We start from the raw sequence: 23,882 nt of genomic DNA, 5'->3' as shown, positions 1-23,882 counted from the left end.
GGATCATATCGTGGGTCACAAATCAATCCTTGGTAAATTTAAGATAATTGAAATCATATCAAGTATCTTTTCCAACCACAACGCTATGAGACTAGATATCAGTTACACGAAAAAATCTGTAAGAAATACAAACACATGGAGGCTAAACAACACACTACTTAATAACCAAGAGATCACTGAAGAAATCAAAGAGGAAATCAAAAAATACCTAGAAACAAATGACAATGAAAACACAATGACCCAAAACCTATGGGATGCAGCAAAAGCAGTTCTAAGAGGGAAGTTTATAGCCATACAAGCCTATCTTAAGAAACAAGAAACATCTCAAATAAACAACCTAACCTTACACCTAAAGCAATTAGAGAAAGAAGAACAAAAAAACCCCAAAGTTAGCAGAAGGAAATAAATCATAAAGATCAGATCAGAAATAAATGAAAAAGAAATGAAGGAGACAATAGCAAGGATCAATAAAACTAAAAGCTGGTTCTTTGAGAAGATAAACAAAATAGATAAACCATTAGCTAGACTTATGACGAAAAAAAGGGAGAAGACTCAAATCAATAGAATTAGAAATGAAAAAGGAGAAGTAACAATTGACACCGCAGAAATACAAAGGATCATGAGAGATTACTGCAAGCAACTCTATGCCAATAAAATGGACAACGTGGAAGAAATGGACAAATTCTTAGAAATGCACAACCTTCCGAAACTGAACCCGGAAGAAATAGAAAATATGAACAGACCAATCACAAGCACTGAAATTGAAACTGAATAAAAATCTTCCAACAAACAAAAGCCCAGGACCAGATGGCTTCACAGGCGAATTCTAGCAAACATTTAGAGAAGAACTAACACCTATCCTTCTCAAACTCTTTCAAAATTTAGCAGAGGGAGGAACACTCCCAAACTCATTCTATGACGCCACCATCACTCTGATACCAAAACCAGACAAAGATGTCACAAAGAAAGAAAACTACAGGCCAATATCACTGATGAACATAGATGCAAAAATCAACAAAATACTAGCAAACAGAATCCAACAGCATATTAAAAGGATCATACATTATGATCAAGTGGGGTTTATCCCAGGAATGCAAGGATTCTTCAATATATGCAAATCAATCAATGTGATACACCTTATTAACAAATTGAAGGAGAAAAACGATATGATCATCTCAATAGATGCAGAGAAAGGTTTTGACAAAATTCAACACCTATTTATGATAAAAACTCTCCAGAAAGTGGGCATAGAGGGGACTTTGCTCAACATAATATAGGCCATATATGACAAACCCACAGCCAACATCGTCCTCAATGGTGAAAAACTAAAACCATTTCCACTAAGATCAGGAACAAGACAAGGTTGCCCACTCTCACCACTATTATTCAACATAGTTTTGGAAGTTTTAGCCACAGCAATCAGAGAAGAAAAAGAAATAGAAGGAATCCAAATTGGAAAAGAAGTAAAGCTGTCACTGTTTGCAGATGACATGATACTATACATAGAGAATCCTAAAGATGCTACCAGAAAACTACTAGAGCTAATCAATTAATTTGGTAAAGTAGCAGGATACAAAATTAATGCACAGAAATCTCTTGCATTTCTATACACTAATGATGAAAAATCTGAAAGTGAAATTAAGAAAACACTCCCATTGACCATTGCAAAAAAAAGAATTAAATATCTAGGAGTAAACCTACCTAAGGAGACAAAAGACCTGTATGTAGAAAATTATAAGACACTGATGAAAGAAATTAAAGATGATTCAAACAGATGGAGAGATATACCATGTTCTTGGATTGGAAGAATCAACACTGTGAAAATGATTCCACTACACAAAGCAATCTACAGATTCAATGCAATCCCTATGAAACTACCACTGGCATTTTACACAGAAGTAGAACAAAAAATTTCACAATTTGTATGAAACACAAAAGACCCTGAATAGCCAAAGCAATCTTGAGAAAGAAAAACTGAGCTGGAGGAATCAGGCTCCCTGACTTCAGACTATACTACAATGCTATAGTAATCAAGACAGCATGGTACTGGCACAAAAACAGAAATATGGATCAGTGGAAAAGGATAGAAAGCCCAGAGATAAACCCACGCACATATGGTCACCTTATCTTTGATAAAGGAGGCAAGCATATACAGTGGAGAAAAGACATCCTCTTCAATAAGTGGTGCTGGGAAAACTGGACAGCTACATGTAAAAGAATGAAATTAGAACACTCTCTAACACCATACACAAAAATAAACTCAAAATGGATTAAAGACCTAAATGTAATGCCAGACACCATCAAACTCTTAGAGAAAACATAGGCAGAACACTCTATGACATAAATCACAGCAAGATCCTTTTTGACTCTCCTCCTAGAGAAATGGAAATAAAAACAAAAATAAACAAATGGGACCTAATGAAACTTAAAAGCTTTTGCACAGCAATGAAAACCAAAAACAAGACGAAAAGACAACCCTCAGAATGGGAGAAAATATTTGCAAATGAAGCAACTGACAAAGGATTAATCTCCAAAGCATACAAGCAAGTCATGCAGTTCAATATCAAAAAACAGACAACCCAATCCAAAAATGGGCAGGAGACCTAAATAGACATTTCTCCAAGGAAGATATACAGATTGCCCACAAACACATGAAAGAATGCTCAACATCATTAATCATTAGAGAAATGCAAATCAAAACTACAATGAGATATCATCTCACACCGGTCAGAATGGCCACCATCAAAAAATCTACAAACTAAATGCTGGAGAGGGTGTGGAGAAAAGGGAAACCTCTTGCACTGTTGGTGGGAACGTAAATTGATACAGCCACTATGTAGAACAGCATGGAGTTTCTTTAAAAAACTAAAAATAGAACTACCATATGACCCAGCAATCCCACTACTGGGCATATACTCTGAGAAAACCATAATTCAAAAAGAGTCATGTACCAAAATCTTCATTGCAGCTCTATTTACAATAGCCAGGACATGGAAGCAACCTAAGTGTCCATCAACTGATGAATGGATAAAGAAGATGTGGCACATATATACAATGGAATATTACTCAGCCATAAAAAGAAACGAAATTGAGTTATTTGTAGTGAGGTGGATGGACCTAGAGTTTGTCATACAGAGTGAAGTAAGTTAGAAAGAGAAAAACAAATACCGTATGCTAACACATATATATGGAATCAAAAAAAAAAAAAAAGGTCAGAAGAACCTAGGGGCAAGACGGGAATAAGGATGCAGACCTACTAGAGAATGGACTTGAGGATACGGGGAAGGGGACGGGTAAGCTGGGACAAAGTGAGAGAGTGACATGGACATATACACACTACCAAACGTAAAATAGCTAGTGGGAAGCAGCCGCATAGCACAGGGAGATCAGCTCGGTGCTTTGTGACCACCTAGAGGGGTGGGATAGGGAGGGTGGGAGGGATGGAGATGCAAGAGGGAAGAGATATGGGGACATATGTATATGTATAACTGATTCACTTTGTTATAAAGCAGAAACTGACACACCATTGTAAAGCAATTATACTCTAATAAAGATGGTAAAAAAAAAACCACTAGAAAATAAAACCTTTTTACCTTAGTTTCTTCATGTGTAAAATGAGGATGCCTGTCTTAGTTATCTCACAAAACTGTTGTCTGAGAAATGAGAAAATGTATATGAAAGTACTCTGAAATATGTACAAATTTAGTGTGGTGGAGGTAGGGTTGCTACTGTCATCTGATTTAGTAAACACAGGAAAATCACTCAAGTAAGAAATATTTAAGAGGAAATTCCTTTTCTTCTCCTTTCTCCTCATAATAATAGAAAAGGAAGAAAACAAGTATGTAGGAATATTAAATTCAAGTAGATTCCAGAGAGAGAAAAACCATAACTAAATTTGCCAAACAATTTCTGCTTTCTGTTAATGATAAAAAGGAGCAGACCAAGATAAAGTATGCATGCGCATTGATTAATAAAAATAATTGGCTTTTTCTCTACCAGTGCCTGGAAGTCTAGGTGACAACTCTCTTCAATAACACAGATATGAGACATAGCAAGCACACACAGGCTCCTTGCGAGCACTTCAGCTCTCCCTAGGCAGGTATGAAGCATCAAAGACAAAGGGTAGACAAAGGTCCCAATCCTGGTTCTATCAGCTCTTGCTAGAGAGTTTCTATACTTCAATTTTCTTTTAATCTCTTTAAAACTATATGCATGTTATTTGCATAAAACTTACACCTATATTGCTAGACTAAAAGCTCCTTGATGGCAAGCATCTGTCACAAATGTTTTTGTATCTTTCTTAGCACCTTTGCATACAGAAGGCACTCAGTAAATACATGTTAAATAAATAATAAAATGCCGATGATCTTTCCTAGATACTGAGGTCCTAGAAAGAAGTTTCTATGACTATATATGATAGTGCTTAGCACAGTGCTATTCTGAATCATGTGTTTTAATATGTGCCTTTGAATTATTTTTCCATTAATTTTATTATTTTTTATTATAGAAGTGCCAAACAAATAAGATATTCAGTCAAGTTTCACTCACTCAGGTAGTTTTTCTTACCATTTTCCACCCTTCAAACTGCTAAATAAATTAATACAACCATCTCCATGTTAATATTTAATACTCCAGAACCATCTACAAGCCAAATACTCCTTTGCATTATTTTCAGTTTATACAACAGAAACAAGTTAGCAAATTTCACCTGGGCCTTCAAAGAAACATCCCAGTTGGGATTATAAATTCTTGCTTTACACAGAAACAAAAAGAAGTATGAGAGTGAAGACATTTGGGGTAATGTGAGAGAAAGAGAACCTGTGAACCTTTTGAGCAACAGCTGTAACAGCATTAGTGATAATTATGAGTTGCAATATCTGATTTCAGGTGAAATGCATGCCATCAGAAGGATTTTTAATCAGAGAGACATGGGAATTAGATGATGTGCATAACAGTGTTTGAAAGTGAAAAGGCACAGACATGAGTCAAAGAAAATGTTGCCTATGACAAGACCAAGCGTATATGATAAATTTCTAAAGCATCTCTTAAATTTAAAATATAATTACATTTCCATGATTTTAAAAAAGGATGTCAAAGTAAGAACTTTTTAAATATAGTAAAAATTAAGAAATATAACACAATAACAGATCATTAAAGCAAATCAGACAAAATGCCAAAATTGATGGCATAAAAGATCCCAGAAAGATTACGACACTGAAATAGACCTTATCAAGGAGTTGTATAGCTGCTGTATTCTTGCCCACCTCCTTATTTCTTATGTTGGATAATGGCAAAACCCTCTTCCCTTCCACCAGGGCTCCAAACTAAGGTATCGCTGGAAAATCCTGCACACATCAGAATATATCTATCTATCTTTCACTCCTTAATCACTCAAAATGTGATCATAAGCAAACCAAAACTTACTTTGGTTTTTATAGGCCCCGGTTGAATCACGTTGAATCTCATTCCATATTTACCCCATTCAGCTGCAAGAGACCTAAAAATTAAAATAAACAACACAGATTCTAAAATATTAAACTATATATTAAAAATACTAATAACCAAGACTGCATGCTTATTAAATGCCAGAGACTACAACTCCAATAGGTAGGGACTATTATTATTCCCCCTGTTATAGACAAGGAAACTGAGGCACAGAGAAGTTAAATCATTTGCTCTGGGTCATATGGCTAGTGAGTCAACCTGTAGCAGTCTAGCTCTAGAGTTTGTGCCCTTAATGTCACTCTCCTGTACTATCTACCATTTACATTTTAGTGTCCTTAAGCACTATGCTAGATGACCTACCATTCACATTTTGAACAAAGTCCAATATCAATACACATTTTTAAAAAGGGTATCATTATTTAGCATAAGGAAGGAAGAGATTCACGTCTCTCCCCCACATTTTCTGGAGTTCAGTCCTGCAATTATAAAGTTCAATGTAACTTTACTCATAGTACATTAGATTACAATGTTTGCAAGATTACAAGTGCCTTAATTGAGTAAGAGATGGATTAAATAGATTTAAAATATTAACCATATCATGTTTAACTAGGCTTTAATACAACTGTTGAACTGAGCTAAAAAGGAAATAAGAATCTAAAAGAATCTTGCTAAATGCCCCAAAGCAAAATAGAACACTAATAGCAAACATGAAACCTTGAAGAAGCAACCTGCTTTAAAAGCCTACTTGGGACTTCCCTGGTGGCACAGTGGTTAAGAATCTGCCTGCCAATGCAGGGGACATGGGTTCAAGCTCTGCTCCGGGAAGATCCCACATGCCGCAGAGCAACTAAGCCCATGCGACACAACTACTGAGCCTGAGCTCTAGACCCCGAGAGCCACAACTACTGAGCCTGAGTGCCACAACTACTGAAGCCCGTGTGCCTAGAGCCCGTGCTCCGCAACAAGAGAAGCCCCCACTCGCTGCAACAAGAGAAAGCCCGTGCGCAGCAACGAAGACCCAATGCAGTCAAAAATAAATTTAAAAAAAAAAGCTTACTTGATAGATATGTCTAACTTTTATTACCTAAACTTATTTTAGAAATTTATATTCATATGTATATTTGTGTGCATATATACTTAATCTACTTTCAAAAAATGATTTAACATAACTTAAGGAATACATATAATGCAAATGAGGAAGATAAAATTACTTGAAAAGAAAGAAAACAAACAAAACAAGGATAAGGAAATATAAAGAAGTCAAGAATGAAACATAACTAAATGTATTGTGATATTCCATATAATTATAATAGGCAGGTCAAAAACTTGTATCTACTCCTTCCATGATGCTATGCAAAAGGTAAGCCTAATCAGTTACACAATTCACACTGCCCATAACAAAAAAAGCAAGCTAATCTCTCAGGAAAAACACAATTGTTTCTGACAAAAAAATTTAATAAAACATTTCTTCCAAGAAAACGTATAAAAGGAAAATTGTGTAGTACAGTAATGCCCTTAAGACACTGTATCCTTGCAATAGATACAAAGGGATAAGTTTTGTGTAATTATAAGATATCCATTAACATAAGCTTTATGTGATTATAAGATACCCACTAAGATAAGCATTTAACATTAACAATGCTTTATAAAGCATTGTGCTCCAAGTACAGTCTGTTAATCTGATTAATCCACTGGTGCATTTTAGAGAAATGGGCTGCATCTCTTTCAGGCAAATCATACATAAAAACTGCTTTTCTGAGTGATACCTTTGACAGAGTCCAAGACCATACCTACCCTCGGTATGTACTTATAGTGCACCTACTAGATTGCTAGGGAAGTAGTAGCTGTGTGTCTTAACAGAATTACTGGGCTGAGCAGAGTTTACAGCATTCTGTGAAAAACTAGGCAAGCTATTAAGGAGACTGGCTTAAGAGGAAAAGCCATGTTATCTGTACTCATAGGTGCAACAGATAAATTTGTTCTAGTGTTAGCTCTTTTAACCTAATTTATATTCTCAAGATCTATTGTAACATGAGGAATCCACCTCACTGGCTCACTCTGCATGTTAAGATGCTAAGTACAATATACTCAATAATGTTAACCATTATTGTTTTTCAATCAACAGGTGTTTATTGTGAGCTTACTATATGCCAATACCCTCAAATAAAGAAAGGCAGCCCTGCTTTCAGGAGATAGTCCCTCTCTCAAGAGAGGTCACTTTAGTTGTATAATGAACTAGATACTACTATCCTGGAAATTGTGTAATATGTGCCAAGGCTACTTAAAGGAAGAAGTACCTATGCCTTCCTGAAGTACATGGAAGGCTTCCCTCAGGAGGTGATAATTGAGCTGACACTTGAAGAAGGATTAGGAGTTTTTTGTGGGAGTAAGGGGGAAAGGAGACGAGGATGGGAGATATTAGAAGGTAGGGTGGAGAAAAGAAGACAGCCCAGGCATATGGGCCAGTGTGAGTAAAGGACAAAGGCATAAACAACATGCAGTATTCAGGGACCTACAAGACCTTATCTGGTATGATTGTGTACTATAAAATATGAAAGAGGGCTGATGGGAACACGGGCTGGGGAGGAAGGTACACATTTATTGAGCATCTGCTATGTGCAATTCACTATGCAGTAAAACCAAAAAAGCAGCACAGAATCATACTCTTTAAAAGACATGAAATTGAAACCTCTAACAAGAGTCAAAGATCTCGACAAAACAAATATTGTACAAATGGTGCCAAAATAGTCAAGTTCAAATCCCTTATTTCCAATACCATTTGACCTTAAAAAAAAACCCAAAAAACGGTAATTATCTCTATTCAAACTAAACTGCTGAGTAAAGTATGACTTCTTTGTATCTCAAACAAATGTGTATTACTGGTTTAAATGTTAAAAAGAACCTTGAGACTACTCGAAAAAGAGAACAATTACGTAGTTCTGCAAGCACTGAGCACCAGCTATGTACCAGATCTTGCTGAGCAATGAGTATACAAAGATGAATAAGATATGCTTTCTTCTCTCACAGAACACACATTCTAGTGGGGAAGTCATACAGCTTTAATGATATGTTAAAAATAGTCTACAATGCCCTTCTCTGTGCCCCTTCATTTTAGAATCTACAACACTGGTTGGCATTTATTAATGTGTTAGTCTTCTCACTAGATTGGAATAAACAAAGTTTTAAGGGTGCAAAGAGTAGAGAATGGTTAATTCTCTTCTAGAGAAATGAAAGAAAATACCCCAGAGGAGGTGATACAAGCGCCCTGAAGAGAGGCAAAATATCACAGCAAATTCCAACAACAGCATAACCCAGGCATAGAGATATGAAAATGCGTGGTGTGTTTAAGAAAATATAGAGCACAGGAATGATGGTAATTAAAAGCACAGGAATAATGGTAAAAGAATGCAAGTTCAGGTGAGAATGAGGACTGTTCTATTTCCATCACTATCCTATCCCTTTATCCCATGTACACAAAAGATACACAATAAATATTTATCAAATAAGTCAATGAATGAAGAACGGCCAGGGACAAGTCTGTTTAGAATACCATATTGAGTTTTGGCTTTTATTCCAAAGAGTAATAGAAAAATGATCTAAGGTTTTAGCTAGGCATTATAATAAGCAGATATACATTTTTAGTAAGATGAGTCTGGTGGGAATGTGAATAAAAAATAAAGAGAAAAGAAACTGGTAGCAGAGAAACATATTATGGGGTTATTACAATAAGCAAGACAAGCAATGATAAGACCTTACATTACAACTAAGACAGTGGAAAAGGCCAGTGGGGAACAGATTCAAAAAGCAATCATATGCTGCTGAGAAAAGGCCAAAAGAGCTGACAAGTGGTCACTGTCTATGTTAGTTCTATTAATCGTTTATAGTAGGTACAATAAAAGGATGAAGGTATGTTTAAGAGAGGTCAGAGGGGGCACTAGTAAAGATACATGGATACACTAGTCTGAGTTCCTATCAGCCCTTTTCTCATACTTTATAATACACAGTCATACTGGATAAGTAATTAAAATTAAATAAAATTTAGTTTCTCAGTCACAGTAGCCAGAATGCACAGGTTCAATGGCCACATATAGCTATTGGATACTGCAGATTTACAGAACAGTTCGATCATTGCAGAAAATTCTATTGGACAGTGCTGCTGTAGACAAATAGGACCTATTCATGAAATAGAATGTCTCCTGGTGAATCCAAATTAGTCTTTGTTTTATTTTTCTCTGGAAAGAGACTAGAAAGCAGGAATTTAGTTACACAAGCTACCAAAGCACATTATTTATCTTCAGTGACAGGATTAACACAGTAGTACTCACTTGCTCATGGCCTCCACTCCTGCTTTGGCAGAAGCACTTGGTACTACAAAACCTGACCCAGTCTCAGCATAGATGGTTGTAATAGCAAGAAACGATGCTCCTGACATTTTAAAATGATACAGTAATTAACAATACAGCTAAATCAATTCACATCAGGAAAACATTATTTATAATAATGGGATCTAATGCAAGAGGGTATAACAAAAACTGAAGAATTTTTCAAAACTTCACTAATGCTAAATTAATGAAAGAGTAATCTAATAAAATTGCTACATCTTTGCTAGTAATCTTGCTGCCATTCAGTATGGTCCAGTCTGTGCTTAATTAAAATTCTATACCAGGTGAGTCAATACCAAGGCTCAAATCTCAAAGGTATGGCCCTATTATACCCTGCATAATCAGCTGGACAGGATTTCCATTAACTAAGCACCCATTTATAAGAATAAATCAGAACCAAAACTAAATTAGCAGGGACTTCTGCCTCTAGCATCATGGATTTGTCCTCCTCCTGTAAACACAAAGAAACTGTATCAAATATATGATACCACTCTTTTCAGATATTGTTTAGCAGGCAGGGAAAGATGGCAATTCCTGAGAGAAGAAAAACAAATGAAATGAGCCCTAAGATCAGATTTTGCCTACAGGTACTGTACATATACTATAGTAATGTACTATATACTACATATATATACATACTATATATTCTATATTACATACTCTATATTATACTATCTACATATGTCATATAGACTGTGGCACAAGGAGTAGGAAAATAGCCAAATAAGGCATTATCACTGAGTTGAGGAGACAGATCAGAGTTTAGAGAGACTGAGGAAGTTGCAGTTTGTGAGGAGAGTTCCCCCAAAGAGAAAAGTATGTAAAGATAGAGCCCCATAAATCTGCACAGTGTATCCTTGAGTCTCTGGCCAAACACCAAGCTGTACATGTTTAGGGTAAGATTCCATAAGGCGAGGCAAAGAACAACTGCCTGGGAACCATAAGCTGAACAATTCCCAGAGTACACATAGGGCTGGGAGATAAGTGAGTCTGAGCAGCTTTGTTGACTATCCAGGGCTTTCAGTGGAAAGTTCAGAAGGGCTGTGCATTAATAGGAGGGTTAAATTAGCCCAAAAGTAACGTCTACTCTAGACTCACCCAAATAAAGCTTAAAAATGAACACTGAACTGATCAAGCTGGTCCACAAGTTTTTAATTCAAAGGGAAATTAAAATGCATACACATATCTGGACACCACACACACACACACACACACACACACACACACACACAACAACAACATAAAATTCACAGCATGCAACCAAAAATTACTACACATAAAAAGACACAGAAACAACCAGGAGAAAAATCAGATAATACAAAGACTTTCAGAAATAACACAGAAGATAGAATCAGCAGATGAAGACCTTTCAAATGATATTGTACACTGGACAGCTACATGTAAAAGAATAAGATTAGAACATTTCCTCACACCATATACAAAAATAAACTCAAAATGAATCAAAGACCTAAAAAGACCTAAAACCATAAAATTCCTAGGACAGAATATAGGCAGAACACACTTTGACATAAACCACAGCAATATTTTTTTGGATGTGTCTCCTAAGACAAAAGAATAAAAGCAAAAATTAACAAATGGGAACTAATTAAACTTAAAAGCTTTTGTACAATGAAGAAAACCATGGATGAAATGTAAAAACCTACTGAATGGGAGAAAATACTGGCAAATAAGATGGCCAATAAGGGGTTAATATCCAAAGTATGTAAACAGCTCATACAACTCAATATCAAAAAAACAAACAGCCCAATTAAAAAATGGGCAAAGACCTGAATAGACATATTTCCAAAGAAGATATACAGATGGCCAGCAGACACACGAAAAAATGCTCAACAATGCTAATCATCAGAGACATGTAAATCAAAACCACAATGAGATATCACCTCACACATGTCAGAATGGCTATCACCAAAAAGTTTACAAATAACAAATGTTGGCAAGGATGTGCAGAAAAGGGAACCCTAGTACACTGTTGATGGGATTGTAAATTGAGGCATCCACTATGGAAAACAGTATGGAGAGTCCTCAAAAAACTAAAAATAGAACTACCATATGATCCAGCAATTCCACTGCTGGGTATGTATCTGAAGAAAAAGAATATACTAATTCAAAAAGATACATGCACCACAATGTTCATAGCAGCATTACTTACAATTGCCAAGATATGGAAGCAATCTAAGTGCCCATCAACAGATGAATGGATAAAGAAAATGTGGTATATATATACACAATGGAATATTACTCAGCCATAAAAAAGAATGAAATGTTGACATCTGCAACATGTGCATGGACCTAAAGAGTATTATGCTTAGGGAAATGCTGTATGTTATCACTTATACGTGGAATCTAAAAAATAAAATAAATGAATGTATATAACAAAACAGAAACAGACTCACGGATATAGAGAACAAACTAGTGGTTACCACTGAGGAGAGGAAAGGGGGAAGGGGTGAGATAGGGGTATCGGACTAAGAGACACAAACTACTATGTATAAAATAAGCAACAAGGATATATTGTACAGCACAGGAAAATACAGTCATTATTTTGTAATAACTTTAAATGGAGTATAATCTATAAAAATATTGAATCACTATGTTGTACACCTGAAACTAATATAATATTGTAAATCAACTATACTTCAATGTTTTTAAAAAAGACAGTAGAAAAAAGGATATTGTAAGTATGCTAAAGATTTCAAGGAAAACATGAGTATAATTAGAAATATAAAAAATAGAACCAAATAGAACTTCTAAAGCTAAAACATAAAATATCTGAAATGAAAAATTAAATAAATGGCCTCAGTTGCAGAAGAAAAGATCCATGCTCTTGAAGACACAGCAAATATCAACCATGCAAAATAAAGGACAAAGAGGGATAAAAATTGAGGGAAAAAATAAAGGAGAGCCACAATGAGCTGTGGAAGTATCTAGCATGCTAACATATGTATAATTGGAGTCCCAGAAGAAAGAGACAGAAAAATCACTTGGAGAAATAAATACCGAAAATGTTTCATATTTGGTAAAACTATAACCTGTAGAGGCAAGAAGCTAAACAAATCCCAAGCAGTATAAATACAAAGAAAACCATACCAGGGCATATCACAACCAATCACTCAAAGAGATATAGAGAAAACCTTAATAGCAACCAGAGGAGGAAAAAAATAAAGGAACAAAGATAAAAATGTTCACTGACATTATTAGAAACAATGTTAACTAGAGAACAATGGAATGGTATCTTCAAGGTGCTGAAAGAAAAAAAAAAACCTGTCAACCCTGAAGCCTTTGCACAGAGAAAATATCTTTCAAAAATGAAGGTGATACTTTCTGACAAAGAAAAGCTGAAAGAATTCACAGACAGCAGACCTGCACTACATGAAATATGGAAGAAAGTTCTTCAGATAAAATGAAAATGATACTAAATAGAAACTCAGATATTCAGATGAAATGATGGATGTCAGAAATGGTATTGAATAAATTTGTCAGTAAATATATAACATTTTTTCTTGTTCTCTAAATTCCTTTTGAAAATAATTGACAGTATAAAACTATACGACAAACACAGTAATCAACGTTGCCTGGGACATAGTGGGTTCTCAGTAAATTGACTGCATGAAAGTTTAAAATAATAATCTTTAGCTCCTGAAAAATCAGTGATTTTCTACTTCTTACTTAGCCACAACACTGAAAATACTGTAAGTTAATATTAGCAAATGAATCAAACTATATATATATAATTTATGAAACAGTAGATACTTTAAGAAATTTAAGACTACAAGTTTGAAGGACTACAAGGAAAATAATTTAAAGAATATTCAGATAAGTTTTTTTTCTCCTTGACATATTTTGTTTCTCTTTCCCTCCACACACTCCAGAGTAGAAACAAAACTTAGCACAACCTGGAAAACATTGGGAGTGGAAGAGGGGAAAGGAGTACCATTTTAAGGACATGAGAAATAAGAATAGTTATGTTAGGCATTATGGTAACTTTTTCTAATATATCAAGCTCAGTCTTTCAGATCTCAGTCTTTCTAATTCTAATATATCGAGTATATCAATATATCAATTGATATCAATATATTGATATATCAATATATCAATATATCAATATATTGATATATCAATATATCAAAAGTCTTTCTTTTTCTAATATATCAAGCTCAGTCTTTCTTTCAGAAAATTACTTTGTTTCCAAATTCACCCTGTGAAAGAAGAGGGATGTAGGACTTTAGTGTACACCATTACAGTACACTGACAACAGATGCTAACTGCATCATCTTACAACAAAATTATAAAAACTACTTTTAAAAGTGACAATTACTTATGTAATGCCAATGTTCCAACAGAATGTGCTCTATCTTCCCATTCAGATTTAACAGAAATGTTTCTTGAGGTGTGGGAAAGGAGTTGTTAAGCCATTATTATGTAATTGAGACACTGGAAATGAATGCTATCGTCCTCTTCTCTTTCTCTCTAGATTTTAAGATGTGGGTAGCCCACTGCTTAGAATGAGATACTGCTGCTTTTAATTACCCGAGTGTAAAAAAGAGGCAAACATTTGAAATTGCACTGTTCCAATAGGATGAATGCTGCATAAACAATTAACAGCTGGATTTCAAAAAATGAACAGTGGTGCTAATAGCTCAAAGTAAAGAATTCCCAGATTCCCAGGGTCAGTCACAGATATATTTTTTTCTTTTCATAGGAAGGCTAATCATTTAAATTAGAATTACCTATGGAAGAGGTTTGTAAATGGCAAGTTTCTAACATCCCAGTGCTGACAACAAAAATAGAATCTATGTTAGCGAAGTTAAGAAAATAGAGAAAGGGAGCAATAAATAAAATAAATATTATGCTAGCCCATCCTTAACTACTTTAAAATGGAAAAAAGTAGTAACAAAGAAACACTAAAAATCACACTATTAAAAAGGATAAAACGTGTAAGATTATGTGCCAGTTTCAAAAAAAGACTTAAAAGCTCTAAAATCTGGTTTAAATACAAATTTTGAAAATTAAAATAAAAAATTTTAGTTCCAATGTCCAGTAGAGATGGAATACTGTAGTTTAAAGACACCTGACTCAAACATTGATTCTACTATTTACTAGCTCTATAACTGTGTGACCTTGGGCAAATCACTTCCCTGTTCTGGGCCCCAGATTTATCGCTGTAAGAAGGAAAATAGGGAGTTTCCAGCAAATGCCATTACATTCTACAGATTATTCACTAATTAATCATTGTTATCAATTCTACCTATTACTCTTTTACCCTCATGCAAAAAGTCCCATTTTGAAAATGATAATATCCAGCTCTTTAACCACCATTTGTAACTTCAATTGATGTTAACTTTGACTTCCCAACTACTCTGCCATTTTCATTAAAATTTGACTCCTGGCCTTAAACCTACAAAAATATCTGTAACCACATCTCAAAGCCAACTTCTCTCAACAATCTGGAAGACTTCAACATTCAGGTGGACAAGATCATAAATCTTACAGCTCCATGACCTTCGGTGCTACCCCAATTTAGCCACAACCTGAACTTTGTCATCATTCCAAAATACTGAATGCAATGTGTTACTCTCTGTATTCTGTCCTTCCAGATCTTTCACATCCTCATACTACATGTGCTCTTTGAGATCTCATTATAAATTCTGGGTGCTGTATCTCCCATAATCTTTAGGCTTATAGTTCCCTCCTAGTCTAACTTTTCTATTTACAGCCTAGACTATTACATGAATCAGGCACTCAATTCCTAGCCACACACTCTCTCAAACATCCACCCTGCAGCTCTCAATACCAGAATGGGCTTCTCCACTCTTATAAGGAGGGAGTTTCAAAACTGTTCCAAACTGTGGGTAAATGCCATTGGAAAGATGCATCTACAATTTCACCAGGGCCCTCAACATCATTTATCAACTCTTTCAGTATCCAGAGTAAGCTCCTCCACCTATGTTTCTGATTCACATCTCCTGAGACTAGAACATTCCTTCATTGGTTCTCTCTTCTTTCTTTTTCAACACTTCTCCTCATTGGGCCCTCCCCTCAGTCATTAATCATGCTTCAATCTCCACTCTGAATATATCTCTTGTTAAGATCCTTCAGTTTATCTTTACCCAATTCCAGGGGGTAAAGTCCACACCCCTTAGCCTCATCTTTGCCTCTCCAGGCATTACATACTACACGTAAGTAAGCCTGAACTCCTTGTACTTCCTAAGCACACAGGTGAACTATTGTTTGCAGGTTTAACTCTTCTACTGTTATTGCCAGCAATTAATCTTCCTGACAATCATAACATGAAGAGAAAACTCTTCACTTCTCTTTTTGATGAAGGCACAGAGGACACTATCTCTCAGCCACTTTTTGATAAGAGCGTCTATTGAATTTAAATCTAAAAGTCATCAACACTCTAAAAGTTATTCACAGGATGATCATATAACTTAAAAACAAATAGAATAACTCTTTTTAAAAGAATATTATCTACTAAGTGAAGACATCTCATTTGAACATTTAACATAAATACATCCTTCATGTAGGTTGAAACTTAAAAGTTTCATTACAATAAGTGGTATCAGAACTCCGGTTTTTCCAGTCTATTTTAACTATGGGACATAGGGACATAGCCTCACATTCAGATACTTTATGGTCCCCTTGTAAAACAGGTGGTAAAAATACACTTATCTTGGAGGAATCTAACATTTTCTTTAATAGCTAATACTTATTGAGCAGTAGTCTGAGCCAGGCACTATTCTTAACACTTTACAGGCACTAGCTCACTTAATCATCACAGCAATCCTAGGAGGAAGGTTCTATCTTTATCCTCCTATTTACAAAAGAGACTGAGGCACAGAGAGGTAGTTTTCCTAAGTTCACACTACTAATAAGTGGTATCATCAGGACTAGAACCAGGCAGTTTGATCCAGAGCCTACACTCTTATAAAATTTCCTCTCAAAGAAATTTCCAGTTATATAGTTAAAAAGAAAAAAAAAAAGATTCCTTTCCAAAATTTCCAAATCACCTTACCTTTATATTATCTTCACAAAACATCAAAGTAAGGTACACAGTTGCTATAAGAAAATTTAATAAATGAGGTAGAAATGTTGTATCAAATTAGTAACTCTAGCAAAAAGTGATTTTAAAAGGATATTAACACTGCCTTAATAAATGCCAACTCATTACTAAGAATGTGTTTTTAAACATTCTTAAAATGCACCCACTGTTCTAAGGAAGGCCTAGATGCAATACACAGAAATGTACCCATATGGTTCTTCTATACTTTAAAATCTAAACGGCATACAACTTGCACTCACACTACTGACAAATAAGAAAAGCCTCATCCTATGCCTGCTCTATTCTTCCTTCTTCTGAAACAAGGTGCATTTGCCTCCTTATCAGTTGACTTTGTCAAATGGCTCATCATCTTCTTTTCCCCTAATAGTAAAGCTGAAGGACATAATTGAAAGTAGTGTTAAACATGCCCTCAATTCGCCTTTTTTTTGTGGGTCTCAAAAATGTTTCATTCCATAAACAAAGCATCACCTTTGTGCTTAGTGATGAGTTAGGAACTGGTGGGGAGAAGACTGGAGTAAGGGTGGAAAGGGTTTGCAGGTGGGGCAGAAGTATTGCATACTGATGGGTAATAGCATTTCCAATTTTGATGGATGAGAAAAGGAGACTTGCAACATGGAACAATAACAATGTGCAGCATGTTTCTAAATGCTAATGTGTGTATTAGAGCTTTTGAATAGGACATCATTCATTGAGGTGTGGAACTAAAGCTGGGCATGACAATTCTATATGGCTTAAGGAAAAATGATTCTGTCAGAGTCTATGTAAAAGAGCAGCCAAACAAAGGGTGATTACAGAAGGACGAGAGATTGGACAGGCTGAGGTTCACTGAATGATGAATGATGAGGGAAAAGTAACTGGCTGAGTTCAATATCAATGGATTGAAAATAAGAATGCTTTAAAATGTATTTCTGTGTTTACAGTTCACACATTATGTGTCTAGAACAGCAAGATGGTTAAAAACCTTGTGTTTTCTGATAATTTGTTTTAACTCAATTGCAAGAATAGCATAAAGTATTTTACTTAGTTCAAAGCCTTCAACTGTTTCTTCATAACTATTGATTACAAGGATCTTTCCTTTTTTACTTTCTTCAGTTGGTGCATTATTTGCATTTACTCTTCTCTTCCTCTAGCACAAGGCCACTGGTAAGATATTCTCAGGCTGCTGGTAAGATCATCTCAGGCATACTTCCAATGACACTGATCCTATCCATGATTTCCTTTACAGACATTTCTTAACTACTTTCTATTTCCCCTTCATTGTTCATGATTAATCTGACTAGAGAGTAACCTTTCACTCCTTGCCTTTCCCTGACACAGTCCATATGATTCAAGCTTCTTTGGGCTGCTTCTGACTATTCCGTACTCTTAGATACCCTGCATCTCTGAAAATTAATTCTACCTAATTCTTTAAATTATCTAAGCTACCATATGTTCATTCACATACATGAAGAAGCACATGAATATTTTTGAAGCAATTTATGTTTTTCACAAAACTTTTGTATCTAATACCTTGTTTGCTTACTAAATATTGGAGTAGTAGTTGATTATCCAATCTTTTTTACAGATGAGAAAGCTGAGTAGTGGTCAAAATATCAAGACTCACCATCTAAGTATCAGGTATAAACTAGGTGACAATGACTTCAATTAAACTACTGTTCCTTCTTTTTTCCTACTGGACCACTTCTTTTTTTTTTTATTTAATGAATTTATTTATTTTATTTATTTATTTTAGGCTGCGTTGGGTCTTCATTGCGGTGAGTGGGCTTCTCATTGTGGTGGCTTCTCTTGTTGCAGAGCACGGGCTCTAGGTATGTGGGCTTCAGTAGTTGTGTCATGCGGGCTCAGTAGTTGTGGCTCACAGGCTCAGTAGTTGTGGCCCCATGGCTCTAGAGCACAGGCTCAGTAATTGTGGCGCACAGGCTTAGTTGCTCCGCGGCATGTGGGATCTTCCCGGACCAGGGATCGAACCCGTGTCCCCTGCATTGGCAGGCGGATTCTCAACCACTGCACCACCAGGGAAGCCCTGGACCACTTTTGACAATAAAAAAAAATATGCCAATCATCAATTTTAACAGTGATAATTAACACTTCTTATTTAATAAACCATATTTTCTCATCTGTAAAAGTGTGAATTAAAAACATCTACCAATATATTAAAAAAGACTAACTCTGCCCCTCAGTTTCTACCCATAACTATAAACAGCACTTACCTTCCAGAGTCATTACAAGTATTAAATGAGCTCATAAATATTTAACACTTAGAACAAAACCTGATATAGAATAAGCACTTGATAAATGTTAGGTGTTTTAAAAAAGTAAGAAGAAAGGAACTAAGGAAGGAGGGGAGAGGGAGGGAAGGAGAGGGAGTGAGGGAGACAAGAAGGAAGAAAATTTAGTTAAAATTAGAGCATTTCCTTATAAATAATACTGTTCAGTATTCTAACATCTATTGCATCTTATATCTGTATTTAATAATTATACAAGTTGCAGTAATCACTACAGATTTCTCATATGTGGTCTTATGTGGAAGAAATTCTAGCTTCCTGGTATAAAGAAATCTATGTGACTCAGTGACCAAAGATAGTCCAAAATCAAGTAAAATATCTGGGTAGGCTGTCACATATTTTGTCAACTAATACACTCACACACACAAAAAAAGTAAAATTTAAGAAAAATTGTTCTCTTTAAATAGAATCCAAACAAATATATTTTTTAAAAAAACAATAGTGGATATGTGGTCAATATTCTTACTCAAATGTTAAATAATTTAAGATTCTGAAAAACAACCAAGTATGAAGAGTATCATACTATGTTGAACACTTATTTAATATGTCTTTCACAGTGGCACAAGAGGCATTTGTTGAATTTAGTTCAAATATAATATCAATTTCAAAAGACAGGGCTGTAACCAACACATCATCTATTGGCAAAGTAGAGCTGAAGACTGACAGAGTAGTAAGTAAGGCCTTAAGAAAACAAATCCGGGAGACCTTCAAGATGGAGGAGGAGTAAGAAGTGGAGATCACCTTCCTCCCCACAAATACATCAGAAATACATCTACATGTGGAACAACTCCTACAGAACACCTACTGAACGCTGGCAGAAGACCTCAGACTTCCCAAAAGGCAAAAACTCCCCGTGTACCTGTTTTTTTCTTTCTTTTTTTCTCCCTTTTCTTCTGAGCCACGTGGCTGACAAGGTGTTGGTGCTCCGAGTGGGTGTCAAGCCTGTGCCTCTGAGGTGGGAGAGCCGAGTTCAGGACATTGGTCCAACAGAGACCTCCCAGCTCCATGTAATATCAAAAGGTAAAAGCTCTCCCAGAGATCTCCATCTCAATGCTAAGACCCAGCTCCACTCAACAACCAGCAAGCTCCAGTGCTGGACACCCTATGCCAGACAACTAGCAAGACAGGAACACAACCCCACCCATTAGCAGAGAGGCTGCCTAAAATCATAATAAGGTCACAGACACCTCAAAACACACCACCAGACACGGTCCTGCCCACCAGACACGGTCCTGCCCACCAGAAAGACAAGATCCAGCTTCATCCACCAGAACACAGGCACTAGTGTCCCCTCCACCAGGAAGCCTACATAACCCACTGAACCAACCTCACCCACTGGGGGCAGATACCAAAAACAACGGAAACTATGAACCTGCAGCCTGTGAAAAGGAGACCCCAAACACAGTAAGTTAATCAAAATGAGAAGACAGAGAAACACACAGCAGATGAAGGAGCAAGGTAAAAACCCACCAGACCAAACAAATGAAGAGGAAATAGGCAGTCTCCCAAAAAAGAATTCAGAGTAATGATAGTAAAGATGATCTAAAATCTTGCAAATAGAATGGAGAAAATACAAGAAACGTTTAACAAGGACCTAGAAGAACTAAAGAGCAAATAACAAGGATGAACAACAAAATAAATGAAAATAAAAATTCTCTAGAAGGACTGAATAGCAGCATAACTGAGGCAGAAGAACGGATAAGTGACCTGGAAGATAAAATAGTGGAAATAACTCCTGCAGAGCAGAATAAAGAAAAAAGAATGAAAAGAACTGAGGACAGTCTTAGAGATTTCTGGAAAAACATTAAACGTATGAATATTTGAATTATAGGGGTCCCAGAAGAAGAAGAGAAAAAGAAAGGGACTGAGAAAATATTTGAAGAGATTATAGTTGAAAACTTCCCTAAAATAGGAAAGGAAATAAACAAGTCCAGGAAGCGCAGAGAGTCCCATACAGGATAAATCTAAGGAGAAACACGCCAAGACACATATTAATCAAACTATTAAAAATTAAATAAAAAGAAAAAATATTAAAAGCAGCAAGGGAAAAACAACAAATAACATACAAGGGAATCCCCGTAAGGTTAACAGCTGATCTTTCAGCAGAAACTCTGTAAGCCTGAAGGGAGTGGCAGGACATATTAAAAGTGATGAAAGAGAAAAACCTACAACCAAGATTACTCTACCCAGCAAAGTTCTCATTTAGATTCAGAATGAGAAATTAAAACTTTTGCAGATAAGCAAAAGCTAAGAGAATTCAGCACCACCAAACCAGCTTTATAACAAATGTTAAAGGAACTTCTCTAGGCAGGAAACACAAGAGAAGGAAAAGACTTACAATAACAAACCCAAAACAATTCAGAAAATGTTAATTGGAACATACATATCGATAACTACCTTAAATGTAAATGGATTAAATCCTCCAACCAAAAGACATAGACTGGCTGAATGGATACGATAACAAGACCTGTATATATGTTGTCTACAGGAGACCCACTTCAGACCTAGGGACACATACAGACTGAAAGTGAGGGGATGGAAAAAGATATTCCATGCAAATGGAAATCAAAATAAAGCTGGAGTAGCAATTCTCATATCAGACAAAACAGACATTAAAATAAAGACTATTACAAGAGACAAAGAAGGACATTACATAATGATCAAGAGATCAATCCAAGAGAAGATATAACAATTGTAAATATTTATGCATCCAACATAGGATGCATAATGCAAATGCTAACAGCCAAAAAAGGGGAAATCAACAATAACAGAAACATAGTAGGGGACTTTAACACCCCACTTTCACCAATGGACAGATCATCCAAAATGAAAATAAGGAGACACAAGCTTTAAATGAAACATTAAACAATATGGACTTAATTGATACTTATAGGACTTAATTGATTTATTATAGGACATTCCATCCAGAAACAACAGAATACACATTCTTCTCAAGTGCTTATGGAACATTCTCCAGGATAGACCATATCTTGGGTCACAAATCAAGCCTTGATAAATTTAAGAAAATTGAAATCGTATCAAGTATCTTTTCTGACCACAACGCAATGAGTCTAGATATCAATTAAGGGAAAAAATCTGTAAAAAATACAAACACATGGAGGCTAAACAATACACTATTTAATAACCAAGACACCACTGAAGAAATCAAAGGGGAAATCAAAAAATACCTAGAAACAAATAACAATTAAAACATGATGACCCAAAACCTATGGGATGTAGCAAATGCAGTTCTAAGAGGGAACTTTACAGCAGTACAATCCTACCTCAAGAAACAAGAGAAATCTAAAATAAACAACCTAACCCTACACCTAAAGCAATTAGAGAAAGAAGAACAAAAAAACCCCAAAGTTAGCAGAAGGAAATAAATCATAAAGATCAGATCAGAAATAAATGAAAAAGAAATGAAGGAAACAATAGCAAAGATCAATAAAACTGAAAGCTGGTTCTTTGAGAAGAAAAACAAAATTGATAAACCATTAGCCAGACTCATCAAGAAAAAAAGGGAGAAGACTCAAATCAATAGAATTAGAAATGAAAAAGGAGAAGTAACAACTGACACCTCAGAAATACAAAGGATCATGAGAGATTAGTACAAGCAAGTATATGCCAATAAAATGGACAAAGTGGAAGAAATGGACAAATTCCAAGAAAAGCACAACCGAGACTGAACCAGGAAAAAATAGAAAATATAAACAGACCAATCACAAGCACTGAAATTGTGACTGTGATTTAAAATCTTCCAACAAACAAAAGCCCAGGACCAGATGGCTTCACAGGCAAATTCTATCAAACATTTAGAGTAGAGCTAACACCTATCCTTCTCAAACTCTTCCAAAATATAGCAGAGGGAGGAACACTCTCAAACTCATTCCATGAGGCCACCATCACCCTGATACCAAAACCAGACAAAAGATGTCACAAGGAAGGAAAACTACAGGCCAATATCACTGATGAACATAGATGCAAAAATCTTCAACAAAATACTAGCAAACGGAATCCAACAACACATTAAAAGGATCATACACCATGATCAAGTGGGGTATATCCCAGGAATGCAAGGATTCTTCCATACACGCAAATCAATCAATGTGATATACCATACTAACAAGCTGAAGGAGAAAAACCATATGATCATCTCAATAGATGCAGAAAAAGGTTTCAGCAGGATTTAACACCCATTTATGATAAAAACCCTCCAGAAGGTAGGCATAGAGGGAACTTACCTCAACATAATAAAGGCCATATATGACAAACCCACAGCCAACATCATTCTCAGTGGTGAAAAAGTGAAACCATTTCCACTAAGATCAGGAACAAGACAAGGATGTCCACTCCCACCACTATTATTCAACATAGTTTTGGAAGTTTTAGCCACAGGAATCAGAGACGGAAAAGAAATAAGGGGAATCCAAACCGGAAAAGAAGTAAAGCTGTCACTGTCTGCAGATGACATGATACTATACATAGAGAATCCTAAAGATGCTACCAGAAAACTACTAGAGCTAATCAATGAATTTAGTAAAGTAGCAAGATACAAAATTAATGCACAGAAATCTCTTGCATTCCTATACACTAATGATGAAAAATCTGAAAGAGAAATTAAGGAAACATTCCCAATTACCACTGCAATAAAAAGAATAAAATACCTAGGAATAAACCCACCTA

General features: G+C 35.7%; 1 protein-coding gene across 1 annotated transcript in view; it reads right to left on the bottom strand.

The window, feature by feature from the left end:
* DECR1 (2,4-dienoyl-CoA reductase 1) overlaps positions 1 to 23,882 on the bottom strand; it is a 71,532-nt gene that overhangs the window by 3,309 nt on the left and 44,341 nt on the right. The window contains exons 6-7 of the mRNA XM_061171544.1: positions 9,771 to 9,870; positions 5,425 to 5,497 (exon numbers count right to left, since the gene is read on the bottom strand). Coding sequence (XP_061027527.1) covers positions 5,425 to 5,497; positions 9,771 to 9,870 — 173 coding nt within the window. The remainder of the gene's footprint in view (positions 1 to 5,424; positions 5,498 to 9,770; positions 9,871 to 23,882) is intronic.

This window comes from Eubalaena glacialis, chromosome 17, assembly GCF_028564815.1.
Source record: "Eubalaena glacialis isolate mEubGla1 chromosome 17, mEubGla1.1.hap2.+ XY, whole genome shotgun sequence".
Taxonomy (NCBI): Eukaryota; Metazoa; Chordata; class Mammalia; order Artiodactyla; family Balaenidae; genus Eubalaena; species Eubalaena glacialis.
This window is presented reverse-complemented; position numbering and strand designations above follow the sequence as displayed.